The sequence below is a fragment of the Monodon monoceros genome, unplaced genomic scaffold (genome assembly GCF_005190385.1).
Source record: "Monodon monoceros isolate NGI ecotype Baffin Bay Population unplaced genomic scaffold, NGI_Narwhal_1 Super_Scaffold_9, whole genome shotgun sequence".
NCBI lineage: Eukaryota > Metazoa > Chordata > Mammalia > Artiodactyla > Monodontidae > Monodon > Monodon monoceros.
This window is the reverse complement of record NW_021703786.1, coordinates 13,033,309-13,049,868: the sequence shown is the minus strand read 5'-3', so window position 1 is coordinate 13,049,868 and position 16,560 is coordinate 13,033,309. Positions and strand designations below refer to the sequence as shown.

The 16,560-nt window shown below is 50.5% G+C and overlaps 2 protein-coding genes across 6 annotated transcripts in view; one reads left to right on the top strand and one right to left on the bottom strand.

Annotated features, from left to right (window-relative positions):
- The window catches only part of EME1 (essential meiotic structure-specific endonuclease 1), a 6,096-nt gene extending 2,949 nt beyond the window's left edge, over window positions 1-3,147 (top strand). For 2 of the 5 annotated variants that reach the window (XM_029212687.1, XM_029212688.1), the window contains exons 4-9: window positions 701-790; window positions 881-1,002; window positions 1,206-1,332; window positions 1,558-1,673; window positions 2,467-2,656; window positions 2,903-3,147. In XM_029212687.1, coding sequence (XP_029068520.1) covers window positions 701-790; window positions 881-1,002; window positions 1,206-1,332; window positions 1,558-1,673; window positions 2,467-2,656; window positions 2,903-3,079 — 822 coding nt within the window. In that variant the 3' untranslated portion in view covers window positions 3,080-3,147. Of the gene's footprint in view, window positions 1-700; window positions 791-880; window positions 1,003-1,205; window positions 1,333-1,557; window positions 1,674-2,446; window positions 2,657-2,902 lie in introns of all 5 variants that reach the window. The other 3 variants (XR_003792025.1, XR_003792026.1, XM_029212689.1) reach the window with 3 other exon arrangements.
- A 222-nt stretch (window positions 3,148-3,369) lies between these two features.
- On the bottom strand, window positions 3,370-15,361 carry LRRC59 (leucine rich repeat containing 59). Its single transcript, XM_029212690.1, has 7 exons — window positions 15,055-15,361; window positions 12,970-13,029; window positions 12,490-12,648; window positions 12,154-12,258; window positions 9,011-9,083; window positions 6,766-6,939; window positions 3,370-5,323 (listed from the first exon to the last, which is right to left on the bottom strand). The coding sequence occupies exons 1-7, from the start codon at window positions 15,157-15,159 to the stop codon at window positions 5,076-5,078; spliced, it is 924 nt and encodes a 307-aa protein (XP_029068523.1). The 5' UTR covers window positions 15,160-15,361; the 3' UTR covers window positions 3,370-5,075.
- Window positions 15,362-16,560: the final 1,199 nt, after the last annotated feature.

The following is a 16,560-nucleotide window of genomic DNA, read 5'->3' as shown; positions in this document are numbered from 1 at the left end:
GCGGCCTCGGCTGTTTGATTATGCCCTAGTATGGCGACGAAGGTGTTCTCACAGACTGAAGTTTCCTCGGTGATCCTTATCTTTGTCACACAAAACCTCAGCTTAGCATCTACCCTCAAAGCCCAAGTTACTTATTTGTTCCAAATCCTTCGGAAGAGTTTCCTTCCCTCCATTCCCCTATCCAGAATGCATAGAAATATTGGCAGTTACTTCTCAGTCCGTTTCAACTCACTAATGCTCCTTTCTTACTCACTGCCTCAGAGGTGCAGTGCACTGAGGCTGAACAGTTGAGGACTGGGAAGGACAGGATTATGGGTTACTATTTCTTGCCACCATGACTTCATTCCAGAAGAGAAATGATAATGCAAAGTGGACTAGGCTGGGCTTCCCTGGTGGCGCAGTGGTTGAGTCCGCCTGCCGATGCAGGGGACACGGGTTCGTGCCCCGGTCCGGGAAGATCCCACATGCCGTGGAGCGGCTGGGCCCGTGAGGCATGGCCGCTGAGCCTGCGCGTCCGGAGCCTGTGCTCCGCAACGGGAGAGGCCACAGCAGTGAGAGGCCCGCGTACCGCAAAAAAAAAAAAAAAGTGGACTAGGCTGATGGGGATGAAGTCATTCACCCAGAAGGCCTGGGTCTCTCTCGCAGGTGCTAAGCACCTGCTGACCTGCCTCCCTCTGCCGGATTCCACGCCCTTTGACAGGATGGAGAGGAGGACTGGGTGGAGGAGCCGATGGTTCTGGTGCTGCTCCTGGCAGAGGCGTTTGTGTCCATGATCTACAACTTCAAGCAGGTGGGCACAGCCAGAGGGTAGGCGCTGAGGCTGGGGCGGAGGGCTGGCTGCAGGGAGCAGGCGTGCTTGCATTTCTGCCCCTTCACGCAGGGGAGTCTGGGCAGCACCGAGGAAGGGAAGAAAACGCTTCGGAGCTTTGTAACTGACATCACAGCAAGGACAGCTGGGAAAGCTCTGTCACTGGTGATTGTGGATCCGGAGAAATGCTTCAGGTTTGGATTTGTCCTCGAGACTTAGCATTAAAAGGGGCAGCTCTTAGGCCAACGGGGGTGAATTTATTCATCCCAGATCTGGGTCCCTCTGCAAAATAGCATCCGTCCTAGCCCTGTGGGACTCTCTGGTCCGGTCTTCTCACACCTCTTCTGCCCGAGCTCGGCCTGGAGCTGCCACTCTTTGATTTCCTTCCCTGCTCCAGGGCTCCGAATCCCCCAAGGAGAAGGAAACAGGGGGTGGCAAACGGAGAACAGGCCAAGGAGAAGGAGAAGCAGAGACAACCGGAGGCCAACACAGCGGCTGTGGTGACCAGGGTAGACATGGAAGAGGTAAGAACTTCTGTTGCCTGAGTCATCGTGGCTGCCCGCTCTCATCTAACCCGATTCACCATGATGAAGAGTAAAATGCCTGCTGGACACTACTTTCTACCTCGGCACTGAGTAGGCGAGAAGGGGCCAAACGGGGAGCCAAGGGGCTGGGGTGCAGCTTCAGTGAACGGTGAGAGAACAGTTTCAAACTAACCTCTGCATACCCATCTGCTTTGGGGTTTCCAGGCATTGGTAGATCTGCAGCTACACACAGAAGCCCAGGCTCGAATTGTGCAGAGCTGGAAAGAGCTGGCCGACTTGGCCTGCACATTCACCAAGGCAGTGGCTGAGGCGCCCTTCAAGTGAGTGCCCCCGTCAAGTCCTGGCTCGGTTGCTTGGCCTTGTCTTTTACAGTAGTTCTTGTACCCAAAGATGATGTCCCTTTCCCCTAAACTCTGCTGCTAGCCTGTTGTCACTCAAGTTTGAGGCAGAAGGAGTTGACCTAACCCTGGGAATTCTTGGAAAGAGCCCCCAAGCTCAGTCCCTTTAAAATGTTCTCCTGTAGCTTATGTGTAAGTTTGTGTTCTGCAGGTTGGTACTGGGTTATCAGTGGGCCAGCTTACCAGAATTCATTGCAGGTCAGGTCACAATGAAACAAGCCCTTGTAAAACAATTTTTTAGCCTACTTAGCTCAAGGGCTGTTCATAGTCAGAATTTAAAATCAGTGATTCCTCAGAGACAATCCAATCCAAGTCCCTCATTTTATACCTGAGGGAACTGAGGCCTAAAGAGACCGACTTGTCAAAGTTCCTAGCAGATCAGAAGAACCAAAACTAGACTCCAAATTGCCTGATACCCAGTGCTGTGCACTAACCCCCATGCACACTGCCTCCCCGATCAAGATACCCCAATCTCAATGCAAGCAAGAGCCTCGTACTTTTCTGGTAACTTCTTTTTTGATGAAAAGGAATAGATGTCATTTTTATGGGAATCGGCAACTAGCACTGCTAGGGGACAGAATGAGCATTCAAATTGGCCAGGTAGAACGTCGTTCCCACCTCTTCCCCTGTCAGTGGAGGGTTTTTAAGTTCCTAGTTAAGGGGACAGGTGCAGCACAGTAACACGCGACTTGCAGCTCAACTGTGCTGTTTGCAGGAAGCTCCGAGATCAAGCTAGTTTCTCCTTCTGCCCGGAGAGTGACTGGGCTGGAGGGGCAAAGGTGGACCGCTCTGGCAGGGGGCTTGCAGTGGTCTGGAGGAGACAGATTCAGCAGCTGAACCGAGTCAGCCTGGAAATGGCCAGTGCCGTTGTGGACGCCTACCCCTCCCCACAGCTCCTGATCCAGGTATGCCGTTCCAGGGGTCACTGCCCAGTGCACTGTGGCCTTAGTGGACTCCCAGTTTCCATGGACAGCACTGGTGAGGGCCCAGGAATGCCTTGTAAGTCAACAGTGCGGGTCTGAGATCAGAGTCAACACTGACCAGGGAGGGAGGATGGTTCTCATCCCCCAACCCAAGCTTCCCGTCCCTTATTCACAGATGAGGAATGACCGTGGGTGGTATGGTATTAACAGGTCATTTACCACTTTCAGGCTTATAAGCGGTGTTTTTCTGAGCAAGAACGCCAGAATTTGCTTGCAGACATACAGGTGCGCCGTGGGGAAGGTGTGACAGCCACCTCCCGCCGTCTTGGACCAGAGCTCTCCAGGCGTATCTACCTTCAGATGACCGCTTTGCAGCCAGATCTCTCTTTAGACAGTGCAGACTGATGCCAGCCCTCAGGGACAGGGATGAAAAGCTGATTTCCACCCCAGCCCCCCGACCTCAGAGCATGACTACAGTGCAGGGATCAGAAGCACCTCCTGCAGCACAGCCTGGGTCCTGCCCACAACAGGCTTTCCTGGGCGTCGCTGTTTGCGATAGTGTCCCTACCTGTCAGCTTGGGGCAGAGGCTGAGATGCTCACATTTGCCTTCCCCTCCCAGCAAGTCAACTGCCACGTACAAACCACCCCGACCCCTGCCCCAGCCAGCCCTCAAAATACAAAGGAACAAAGACAGACCACTCAGACACGTATTTAATAACTGTAAAAATCCAAAAGAACCTCAGCGTCAAATCTTGAGGTCACAAGTGAACTGCCCTCGGCGGGCTGCTTGACAAGGCTGGACGTGCTCCCGCCTTCCTCCCGTCCACGGAAGCTGCCTCAAGCAGCCAAGGAACGGGGGGAGGTCTGATCACTATGCTGACTTCTGTATTCTCTTAATCTCATTTTATGTACTATGTGTTTAGTTTCAATAAAGCATTTGTACCAATGGCTCTGGAGCTTGGAGGAAGACTAAAGGAACGTGTAGTGATTCTGAGTAAGGTGTGGGCCTACGCAGCAGAGCTCTCCCTGAGGGAGAAAAGAACAAGTCTTTTCTTCCACTGTCAGGACGGTCACAAGTGTCAGTGAGAAGACGAACCCCACTCTGTCTCTGGACATGACAGGTTCTTGCTCTCCCTGGGGAATCGGGAGTCTTCTGTGAATTGAGCACCGTGACGGCCATTTCTGATCCCTTCATCCAACTGTTGTGAAAGGAGGCAAAAGGAGGCCACAGAGCAAGAAAATGCTGAGTCTGGCAGACAAGAGAATGGACAGTTCTGCCCTTATTCATGCAAGTCGTTAGTGTACCACTTTTAAACTCCATGATGCTACTTATTTCCCTTCATTGTGTAGTTATATCTAGAATCAATTCTAAACCTCAGTCTCTTATGAAGCTTTAGTTTTCAGGTTGCCTGTGAGGTATTTAGTCACACCGATTATGTAAGAGAGCTGTCACAGACAATGTGGCTTTGCAAGGGTCCACCTTCTTGTTTATTGGCAATCAGGGAATTAATGCTCTCAAATTGACGCAAGGAGCCTGGACCATCCCCATTTTACAGAAGCCACATGAAGTGCCGCAGGACTCTACAAGAGCTGCCCAAGACCCTCATGGCTATGAGATTTCTATCTGTGGGTCATGAATCTGTTTCCCGTGCAAGATTCTATACTCCAGCCAAGAGACAATTCTGGTGTAAGTTTTGTTCTCTCAGTACACTATAAAGGAGGCAAAATGATGGGAAGAAAGGATACCAGGGTGGGAATCCAGTTCTGCCTCAAACCAGCTAGGAGACCATAGGCAAGTCATGGAAGGCCTCAGTTTCCCTGTCTACAAGTGTTACATTGGACTGGATGGTCTGGAAGTCCTGTCACAGCCTGAGATTTTGTATGACTGTTAAAATATCTGAATGTCTGAGGTCCTTAAAAAATAGGTACGCCCCTCCCCCCCAATTTAGACTAGATTTGCTGAGTATGGTGTTCCCCTAGTCCCCAATAACACACTGCCTCCTGATCTGCCCTGGCTCCCCAGGGAGGAATGAAAGAAAGGGTTTGTGACACACAAAAGTATAAATGTAGTGACAGCTGACCTTTAGTAGAAATGAGTCTTGCCTTTATACAGCTTTGTATAACAACTAGAAAAGGCTATGTTTTGTCCTCTCCCCACCCCAAGCCTATTCTTTTAAGCATGCAGGTAACTGGCCCCACCTCCTATTTCTCCTTATTCCACCAGGGAACCCTGACTAAGGAACAAAGAAGTCTTACAAAGAGGAGGTCTCAAGTACCAAACGGCAGCCATGTGATGATGGCAGGTAGGTCTGACACTAAAAAGAGGTTGTGTCCAACAGAACCCAATTCCATAGGAATCCAAGCTCCAAGGCTGGGAGGCAGCAGGTGTGGAGGACAAGCTCACTGCTGAGAATCGGTCTGCAGGACCCACCGGAGGATGTCGTGGCTGCGCAGGCCCCGGAGCGCGCTGTCGTAGATGGTGTTCACGCTGGTGCAGAGGGGCTGCTGCTGCAGCTCCGTCACCCGACAGGCGACCAGCCCACCAGCCACACACAGCAGCAGCAGCAGCAGCAGCAGCCTCAGCACAGCCCAGGAGCGAGTGTGTTTCCGGGGTGGTGGCTTCCGGGGCCGAGAGCCGGACTTAGATTCTGGAGGGACAAAGTCACAGTAGGCAAAAAGTCCAGTCAGTTTAAGGACGCACACCCTGCAGTCGATGCCAGTCTCCGTGCGCGTCCACTCACACCCCTCTGCTCTGATGAAAACTCCCCCGGCCCTGAGGAGAACACGTTTTCTAGACCATCTGAGCTCTTGAAAACTTTGCTATGCAGAGGCTGAAACATGAACTCTTTCTCCCTTGGATCTCAGGGAGTAGATTCAAAACCGGATCTCATTCTGGATGTTTCACTTAGCACACAGTCCCCAGGGTCCTAAGTTCTCCATAACATGCTGATGATCCGGGCCCCTTAGCACCAAGGGGAGGGGCTCATCAGGAGGCATCAAGCGTGGGTAGAGTGCTGCCCATTTGGGGAAACAGGTTCAAAATTTATGAATATTGTTAATGTTTTTATTATAAAAAGAAAGCCTGAAAGAAAGTATACCATATTGGTAACAGTGATTAATGCTGGGAACAGGGGATTACAGGTGATTGCCATTTTCCGATATATATAAAGAAATTGTCTGCAGTGAATATAATTATTGAAGAAAAAACGGTTTTGAGATTTTTAGGCAAATTTTTAAAAAACCTGACTGAACACCCACATTCCAAGAACTACATGATCCTGTCATAGGTTTTTCTCACTTAATCCTATCAGTAATCTGTAAGGAGGTATGATCCTCATTTACACAAGGCAACAGAAAGGTGGTGAGGTTGGGCAACTTGCTCAAGGCTAGCAGGGGCAAGCAGGGACAGGCCCTGCAGGCCTCCCTCCCCACAGAGCTTCCCTGCTCAGGTTCCTCTCCCTCAGGTGTCCCTTCTGGCCCAGAGGATATACGGTCCTCCCTTATACATCGAGTCACATTGCTACACAAATCCAACGGGACATATTCAGGCAAAACACTAACGTGTTTTATATACGACATGGCTCCCCAAATGCAGGCCAAGTGATTCCCCTGGTGTTCACCAAACAGAGTGATCGGGTCCAACTGGGGAAGAAAATCACAGGCAGTGCTGGCACCACTGAGACGGCACCACACACTCAAAAGCTCAGTCCACTTCCTGGATGACGTCAGGGACTTTTAAGAGTAATGTGACCATATGCAATCTTCACCTTTCTGGGTGATTTTAGAATCTAACCCTTACAAAAAGTGCAACTCCCTGTTCTGGAAACGTTCTAAGCTACATCTGACCCAAATACCTGCACATAAGCATGTGACACTGGGGAAACAAACCACTCGGGGCAGTAGGAGGGTCTCCATTCCCCGTAAGTGGACCCTCTGAGTTACTCCCAGGCCTTATGAGTATGCTGTACCTGACAAGGTCTGCAAGCTTGTTCGCTCACTCGCTCGCTCGCTCACTCAGCCATGCCTGGAAACCTAAGCCATGTCCCCACCACACCCCTCCTGGAACCCTGCAACTGAGAGAAAAACCTACTCGGGGCCTGATTTGCTTCCTTCTTAGGTTTCTTCTCCTGCTCCCGCTTGGCTGCTTTGAGGGCGTCATACTCCTTCCTCCGGCGCTCCTTCTCTTCCGCCTTCTCCCGCTTCCGCAGTTCCCGCTCCTGAGCCTCCTTAGCTCGCTGCTTGGCCTCCCACTTCTTCTCGGCCTCTATGAGAAAGTATACCCAAAAGTGGCTTCTCTCCCACAAACCTCCAGTGTGCTTTCTCAAGTGATTATGGAGTCAGGCTCCCTTCCCTTATGCTGTGGATCACATGAGATACGTCAAAAAGCAGCAGCTGTCTTTCTGCTCTCTGGAAGTAAGCCCTCCCTAAAATATACTAAGCTGCTCTCAGGGTTTGCTCGGTGGATTCTTACTCAGGGACTCCCAGCCACAAGCAGCAGAGACTAGGGTGACGTAACAAGGGTGGGGGGCATAAGAAAGGCATGGGTGATGAGTCTGGTGCTTCTTTAGAATTAGGTACTAATTCAGAAGACACAGCCACTGACAGCCTTGCACAACTCAACTATGAGGAGAGGAAACAAGGGAGGTGTTGATTCTATGGGAGTCCCATCTTCCCAAGCTTCGGAAAGGAATGTGGCATGGGGAGGGCAGGAAGAAAAAGGGAGCGCTCAGGTTCAAGGTTAGAGAAGATGGAAATGTTTTCCTGAAAAAACAAGACTACTAGTTTGTCAGAGGGTACCCTAGACTTCAACTCAGGAGTCTATGTAACATTCCGATTTATTCCACAGCTCAAGTATGTTTACATACAGCACCCAGCTTACAAATTACTGGTTTCTAAAAACGCATTCCCAAATTATCTGGAAGACTGAAGCACATTTTTCCAAAGCCAGAATGCCACAAATGGTGGTTGAATGTCCTTTTAGGGCTCAAAAGCCTATTTGAACTATCATGGAGCTGAATAGTACTATTCTTATCACTGTAGCTTTCCACTGCTTTTCTACATACAAACAAGCTCCAAGTTCCAGCTGAGCACCAAGAATGCCAAGAACACACTCTGCCCAGCCTCAAGAGAACATGTGCCATCCAGAGGCGAAAGCAGCAGTGGTCACAGTAAACATGGGCAGTACAGCGGCCATGCGTGTACAAGGAACGGTCACAACTCAGGGGTTCCAATCTCAGGGGCCGCCTGTAACCAGTACTACACATGTCCCTCTAACCACGGGAGTCCTCCAGCAAGCGGGCTCAGAAGTCAGCCGGCTCGTCAACAGAGCACCTACTGTGTGCCGGGCCTTGTTCCAAGTGCTCGGGTACAGCAGTGAAGAAAAGTCAAGCTCTACTGCCTAAGTCATCTGCTTTCTACAGAAGGAGACAAACAATAAACAAGTGAACATATAGGGGAAAAGACAGTGATACGCGCCATAAAGGAAATAACTGAGGATGTGACAGAGAGTGGCAGGTGGGTTGGCTCTTCTCGTTTGAGTGGTTCTGAAACGGTTAAGGTTAACCTAGGGCAACAGATGAGGACCACATGAAGCCAGTAGGCAGCCAGTAGGCAGCCACGTAAAGACCTGAGGGAAAAGGAAGCCAACAAAGCCCTTAAGATGAGACTGTTCTTGGTGTGTCCAAGCAACAGCAGAGGATCGTGTGGCTGACGGTAACTGCACTCTCTCCCTGGTGTGTGGAACGAGGCCGGAGAAGCAAGCAGGCCTGGGTCATGGCGGGCTTTGTTGGCCATGTTACTGAGATTGAATTTCATTCTAAGTTCAGTTGGAAGCCGTGAGAGGGTTTTAAGCAAATAGCAGCAGAAGTGATTTGTGTTTTGAAAAGATCTCCCTGGCTGCTGTGTGGAGAAGGCACAAGTATGGAGCCAGGACATGGTGCTAGGAGGTACTGTGGCAGTCCACCGGCTGCAGGCTTGACTGCGGTGGTGGCACTGGAGTTGCCACTGCTGATAGACTAGACGTGGGAGTAACAGAAGAAAGCAATCACGGACATCTTCCCAATTTCAGGCTTGAATAACTAAAGGGATGGTGATTTCCCATTATGGGGGGACACCACAAGGTGCTGAAGGGGATCTGGTTAGGCATGTTTAATTTGAGATACTTATTAACCCTCCAAGCAGACAGAAAGATAAGCAGTTGACTATGACTGTGGGGCTCAGTGGAGAAGCCAGGACTGGAGAGATGCTGCCATCTACCACCACGCTGTTCCCCACTGCTCTGCACGGCTCCTATCCTGGATCCTAGCTCCTCAAGCATGAGGCGGGTGGCCACCTACCTCGGTCTATTTCCAGCCGCCGCTGCCTCTCTCGCTCCTGATCCACCTGCACAGCCTTCATGTGCTGTAACACCTGCAAAGGGACAGGAGGGTGCTGAAGTACTCCCCGCAGTTGTCTTCACTGCGGAGAGTCTCAGAAAAGAGACTGTTCTTTCCAGAGGCCCTGGAAGCTGTGCATAGCTAACGGAGTTAACCTTATCCCGTGTCCTCACTGCACCGACCTTAGCCAGAGAAGAGCCATATAAGCCCAGTTCACTAAAGCGGTCAGGAAAGAAGTCTGTGAAACACAATGCCAACTGGGATCTAAAAAGTCCTGCCATTCACAATCGCTTCATGTAATTCTCCCAGCAACTTTTGTGTTAAACAGGGACAGCACTTCCTCTAAGACACTTTCCTGACCTCTTTTGGCTGCCGCAGGCTCCCCTCCTCCCACTGGTGGGAGTTTTCTTATCCATCTCCACCCTAGACTGTAAGCTCCCTAAGGGTCAGGGACTACTGTCCTTAGCTCTGCAGGTGAGCACAGCGTTTAGCTAGTTATAGCACTCAATACAGGTGTGATGAGCAACTGACCGGATGCCCATTGTAAAAATAAGGAAGAAAACCCAGGCTCTGATGTCACATGGCTAGAAAGTAGCATAGCTGAGAGTGTGCGTCTGCTGAGTTCCTAGGCCAGAGCTTGTCCCTCTTACGTATAGTGCACAGAGGCAGGAGAGCTGTAAGAGAAAGGCATTTTATGAGCGCAATGAACACTGTTGCTTGACTGCATTAATAAGAGAAGAAAAGCTCAAGTATTCTAAATGAAGACAGCAAATTGTCTTAATTTTCTGTTTCGCTACTGCACTAGACAACCTGCAGGACAGACATGTATTCAAATGTAATTATTTTACTTCATGGCAACTTCAGACATGCCCACATCTATCACAAGAGGGACACAGGAGCAGGTCTGCAAAAGCCACTCCCTCCAAGAGCCTGGCTTAAAGCCACAAGGAACCCTGTCCCGAGTAACCCAGGACCTGCACCAGCTGGCACCTCTCCAGAGGAGTCAAGCTTACTGAAAAATGGCCGCTCAACAAGGGGCTGCAGGATCTGGAGGAAGGTCAGGCATGATGTGGAGAGGGGGCCCGAGTTCAAAGTCCCTGTCTCACCCTGAACTCTGAATTTTATATAAGCACCAACCATTCAGTTGTCTTTAGGGGGTAAAAACAGGCTAAATAAAGAACCTGGACGTTTAAGAGCCGCCCCTTTTAGCTTGGCTACAATACGTCAGGAGTTAGTTACCTGACAACACAGCCCAGTCCGAGATGGGAGAGGCTCTGCTAGAGCCTCTGCAGGGTTGCTGTTGTCTACCTATCCCCGCCCACGGCAGGTAGGAAGCACCCGATGACTACCGTTGAACTAACAAGTTAGTTTTAAAAGGTGCCTCACTATGTGCCAAGCTCACTAGTTACTATGCACCCACAAGGTCAGAACTGACGAGACCTAAAATAACTCCTGGAGACAAGCGACCTCCTTCTGACTGGCCCACGCCACTCCTGTACGTGCCTAAAGGTGTGTGCAGGAGAGGGCAGCGGTGCCGGAGCATGGCTTCTCACCACGTCCCCAACGCACCGTGCTCCCCAGAGCCTTGTCTGGAAAGTATCTGTGAATACTAAAGATCTTTACACTCAACAAAAGTTATTTTTGTAGGTCAAAAACTGGAATATCAGCAACTTTGGTTTAATATAGTATTAGTTGAATGAATAAATGGATAAATGAAAGGTGTTGCATACTGAGGGTTTCTCGGGTCAGACATACAGAAGTAACACCTACTCCCCAGGTTCATGAGGGTTATGAGATGAAACATGCAAAGCAGGCACAACAGAGGAAGAGCAGTCAATGGTAGCTATTGTTAGTCTTCAGAACAGACAACATTCTTAAAGCACCAAGTTTTTAGAACAGGATTCACAGATCACTTGTACCGCTCCCAGCTGAGGGCAAGCTGTTGCCTTGGCTTCTTGGATGCACTGATGTTGTGCTTGGTTTCTTGTAACAATGGGTGACACAGAGGATGAGACTATCTGAGAAGCCCTGAGCTAATGATACGAAAAGAAAGGCCATTACTCCCGAGATTCACAGAGACCCATCATACACACATTTCGCTTACACTAATCTAGCATTTAAAGTTAACTCTTTTGTGTTCACAACGCCCCCTAAACATAGCCAGGTAAGTCATCTGGTGCTCAGCTGAAGCAGCAGCAATCTGTTCTAAAGCTGGAGGGAAAAAATGACTGTAGCTAGAGTTTTTGAGAGATGCGCACAGTGCTGTTCTTAAGAAACAATGCAAAGCACCTTCAAGGTTATTGGCAATATTTGCCTTCCAGGCTGCCAGTTAGTTCCTTCCTCCTGTCAGATGACTCAACTGAAGTCAAATGCCAGATGTGCCCAGGATGTGTCTGTTTACAGGTATAAACTTACAAATACTAACAACACCTTTATTATCAAAATTCAATAACTGACTCAGAAAGGCTACAGTGCCTAACCCTCTTATTCCATATAAACAACTGTCAACAGTGCAGTGTTGGATCATGCAAGGTCCTGATTTCTAGGAACAGAAGTACTGCAGTAGAGCAGAAGACAGTATTGTTCTACTGCTTGTAAAGAGAGAAACAAAGGTGCCTTTGCCTGTCAGGTTCAGAGTAGACATTTTCAGAGACCTTCATGCTTTAAAAGACACAGCTATTTGGGGCTTCCCTGGTGGCGCAGTGGTTGAGAATCTGCCTGCTAATGCAGGAGACACGGGTTCAAGCCGTGGTCTGGGAGGATCCCACATGCCACAGAGCAACTAGGCCCGTGAGCCACAACTACTGAGCCTGCGCGTCTGGAGCCTGTGCTCCGCAACAAGAGAGGCCACGATAGTGAGAGGCCTGCGCACCGCGATGAAGAGTGGCCCTCGCTTGCCACAACTAGAGAAAGCCCACGCACAGAAACGAAGACCCAACACAGCAAAACTAAATTAATTAATTAATAAACTCATACCCCCAACATCTTCTTTAAAAAAAAAAAAAACACACAGCTATGGGTGCCCTGGGAGGGGAAAACAGGAGGCGACAGAGGCAAGTCCCAGGGGAATGTATGAAGGAGCCACTGGGGAGCCTCGTGCTTACCTTGTTGGCACACTGCTTACACTGCTTCTCATCCAAGCAATCCCCTGCCACCTTGGCCAGGACGGGATCCAGGGGGTTATCCTTCAGGTCCAGCCACTTCAGACTCTAAACAGATGGGGCAGAGAGTCTGGTAAGCCCGAGTTCACATAAAGAGCCCCTCAAAGTGGAACGAAATGAGCAGAAAGAAAGCCCTTCTCTGTTCCGGCCGCAGGGAAAGCCGTCTGAGGCTGTGACAACAAGGTGGTATTCCTCTCGGCCTCTCTCACAGCCACACTCCCTCAGTCCCCGAGGCCCCTGCCGCACCTGGCCATGAAACATTGCGTCATGAATTGTTACCTTGAGCTGAGCAAAGCTGACAGGCAGGGTGACCAGCCTGTTGTTGAGGAGGTCCAGGTGCTGGAGGTTGACCAGGCGGCCAAAGTCTGCTGGTAGCTGCCGCAGTTTGTTCTTACTCAGGTCCAGCTTCACCAGGTGTGTGAGGCCACAGAAATCCGACTAGGACCCAAAGAGAGAAGACCTTGGCCTCGGGCTCACACACTGTGACGTAACAGTCCAGGAGGCCCCGAGTCAGAGGCACCTATGCGCAAATCCTGACTCTACCTTTTACTAGCTGCTCCAGCTCGAATGAAAATGGAGATAGCAGGCATAGCTCCTGGTGGTGAGCCGTGAGCCATGTGTGCAAAAGGGCTTAGCCCTTTTTAGTGGTAGCCTGCCTGCAGGCCTATCCTGAAATTATGCCTTATGACACAACTCCCCCAGACAGGAAGGAGAAGCAGCAGGGCTCTAGAAGGAATCATGCTTGCTTGCCAGTCTTACCGGTAGAGCAGTCAGTTTATTGCAGGACAGATCCAGTATGGTGGCCTTTGGGAGGGCAGCCTAGGAAAGGGAATGAGAACAAAATGTCAGATCAACACATGGAATAATTCAGTGACATCTGCTAATGAAGCATTTTCCACAGAAAGTTCCCATGATTAGAAAAGGCCTTTAACATGGACATATATACACTACTAAATGTAAAATAGATAGCTAGTGGGAAGCAGCTGCATAGCACAGGGAGATCAATTCGGTGCTTTGTGACCACCTAGAGGGGTGGGATAGGGAGGATGGCAGGGAGATGCAAGAGGGAGGAGATATGGGGATATATGTATACGTATAGCTGATTCACTTTGTTATAAAGCAGAAACTAACACACCATTGTAAAGCAATTATACTCCAATAAAGATGTTAAAAAAATTTTTTTCAACAAAGGAAAAAAAAAAAGGCCTTTAAAAACAAAAAATAGCACTGAAGTATGTTCCTGGAGACACGAAAGGAAAAATGAGCCAGTCACCCACGACCTAGAGAAGAATGCACAGTAGGGATTTGGCTGGAGAACATCCAAGGAAAAAAGACCAGATTCTCAGAAATTCTCCATAGCACTTTTAAGATTCTCTCTAGCACTGCTCCTTATTAGGTTTCAGGGCAGGGACTGTGTCTAATATAGCTCTGTGATTTCCATATTCTCCAGTTCAGGGTCTTCCAGGCACTCAATATACCCGTTGGCTGATTCGTACCTGAATGAATGAGTGAATGCAGAGTGAAATCAAGGCCCTCACAACCCAGCTCTGTTTTCCCATGGGGTTTGGGATGGACAGGCTCAGCAAAACTGACCCTTCCGTTCTCCCAGGGGCAATGCTGCACCAACCGGAGGCCTGGAGTAAAAGGTTTCGGACAGCAGTTCTAGGGCCAGGCTGAAACATGGGGCGGGCAAGAAGGCAAATATTCAGTTAAGGACACTGGGCCAACGTGGACTTTCCAAATGTCAAAGTCCCAAGCATGAAGTTTGACCACCTAAAGAAGTTTGAGATATCACAGTGGGAAGCACACCGTGGTAATAGTTACATGCATCAACATTTGCTACCTGCCAAGTATTTTACATTACAGTCTTATTTAATTCTCCCAACAACCCTATGCGATGGGAATAATTATCACCATTTTATACATGAGGAAATCTAGGCTTAAAGGAGAACTAAGCTTGCCAAGGGCACTCAGCTATTAAGCAATGAAGCTGATATATGAACTGGGACTCCCATTCTAACCTCCATACTACACAGCCAAGGCAGAGGGAAGACTGGGCCAAGTGCCAAACGCAAATATAATTTGTTAAAGGCAGTGAGGAAAGTGCAGGTCATCCAAAGGGAGGCTACTGTGGGGGATGCGGGTGGGGAACCAGGTGGGCAAAGCAGGGATGTACCATCTAACTCCACTTTGGCAACAAACTAGTCTTGTAACGTCCCTGGGGCCTCAGGCTTGTTTCCCCGGTTGGGGGTACGGGAGTAGGCGGGTGGAGGGGTGGGCCACGATGGTGCGGATTCCCACCAGTTTCAGAGTTGGGAAGAGATTTTGCCAACCAAGCAGTGAGATGTCACATTCTTCAAGGAAGCATGCCTCAGGGCTGGGGCAGCCAGCTGGGATTTCTGGCTTCCAAGAAAAGCCAGGTCTGGGCCACACCCAGGTCTAACCGGAGGCCTACTTGCACCAAGTCATTCATTCATCTGTTCATTCATTCTCCGAATACATCCAGCAATCGCGCTCTGAGGGCTCCTACTTTAGGTCGGGCAAGGAGCTGAGCGCTGCGAAAGCCCCTGAAATGGGGGCGGGGGGGGGAGATTCACTCCTGACCCGTAAAAAGCCCATAGCCAGACAAGCAGCTCCTTCCCATCTTCTGGAACTGTGCCAAAGTGACACGTGTACATCCCAGGAAGAAAACTGGGGCCGGACGCAGCCTCCCCCGGGGAGTTAGTCCCACTCCCCCCACCTCATTTTAAGCCATGGAGACTGAGACATGCGAAAGAAGGCGACCAACGCAGGGGCCAGCGCCAGTCGCGGGTGGGCGCCTGGGCCTCGCGGGACTGTACTGACCAACTCCTTGACCGGGACCTCATTCAGGTCGCTGAGGCTCAGATCCAGCTCGTGGCCGTCCAGCTTGTCGCGGAGGTTCCCGCCCTTGCTACCGGCCTTGGTCATGGTGACGCCGGCTAAACGAGTCCCGGCTCCGACGGGCAAGAGAAGGGCTGAGAAGCCGCTCGTCGGCTCAGCGGACTCGCACCCAACCTACAAAGCCTGCGTCCCCGGCCGCCGCAGGTGCGAGACCACCGCCGCCGCCCGTCCGCCCGCCCTCTGAGCCCTGCGCCCCGTTCCCACCGGTGCAGCCACGACGACGACCACTTCCGTGTCCACGTCACCTTCCGCGGCCACTGAGACGGGCTGGGCCAGAGCGGCCTGAGCGTGTGCGGGAGCGCCCTCTGTCGCCCGCCACCGCCGGAGCGTGAGGTTCCGGCTCCGAGTTCAGTCGCCAGCCGAGCAGCTGTGTTCCCTGGTGCTGGGAGAGCACGCCCGCGGGCAGTCGTCGCTGGCAGCGCCAGGAGGCGAAAAGACTGGGGGCCAGAAGACCTGGGATCCATCCAAAACTGACCTCATCAGATCTCCCCCATCCCCCTGGATTAGCAGCCGAAACTGGGTGTCCTTCAAAATTGCTCTCTGTCCTCTAACAATCCCCAAACCATCATGATCCGGAAAACTTTGCCTCTCTCTCTCATCTCCTCCTCACTGCCCCAAGCCCTGGTCCAGGCGACCATCAGCTTGAGCTTGGATTACTATTCTGAGTCTCTCTCCCTTCCATCTACCTCCACCCAGCTGCCCAGATGATCTTTCTAAAAATCTAGCCAAGTCTCTCCTCTGCTTAAAACCCTTCAAATAACTACCTGTAGGATATGGACCACTCTCTTTTCTACACTGAGCCCTGCGTGCTCCTGCAGCCTCCTGACCAGCCCCTGCCTGGGATGCTGTGGAGGCTTCCAGTAGGTGGCCTCCAAACCTTTCCCTCTCCTGAAATGGCCCTGCCTTCTCCACTCACCTTCTCTGCCTAGCTAATTACTAGTCCTTCAGGAAAATTTCCCTGAGGTTTATGAATCCTTAAGCAATCACCATGCTTCATCTATGGATACAGGAGAAACGCGCATAACAATGGCACCTGGCTGATAGAGTTTGGGGAGGATGGAAGGAGTAAAACACATGTAGAGCTTACAGCAGTGTCTGGCACTTAGTAAGTACCCAATAAATACTAGCTGTCACTTATAATCCACCTTGTGTTATACTTACCTTTATGTCTCTTTCCTCCATTCTACGTTGTGATGGCAGAGATTTCGTTTTTGTATTCTCAGAATCTGATGCAGGGTAGTTGCTCATTCAGGGGTCTGTTGAATGAATGAATGAGGCACTTTACCCACTCCAAGCTTCAGTTGGCTTATCTTTGAAATGGGGATATTAAAACTTCTCTCAGAGGGGAATTACGAAGACCAAAAGAAGTCAGTGCCGTGGCCTACTCATTTAACAAATCATTGTGTGCACCCCTCCCCATCCCCAGCA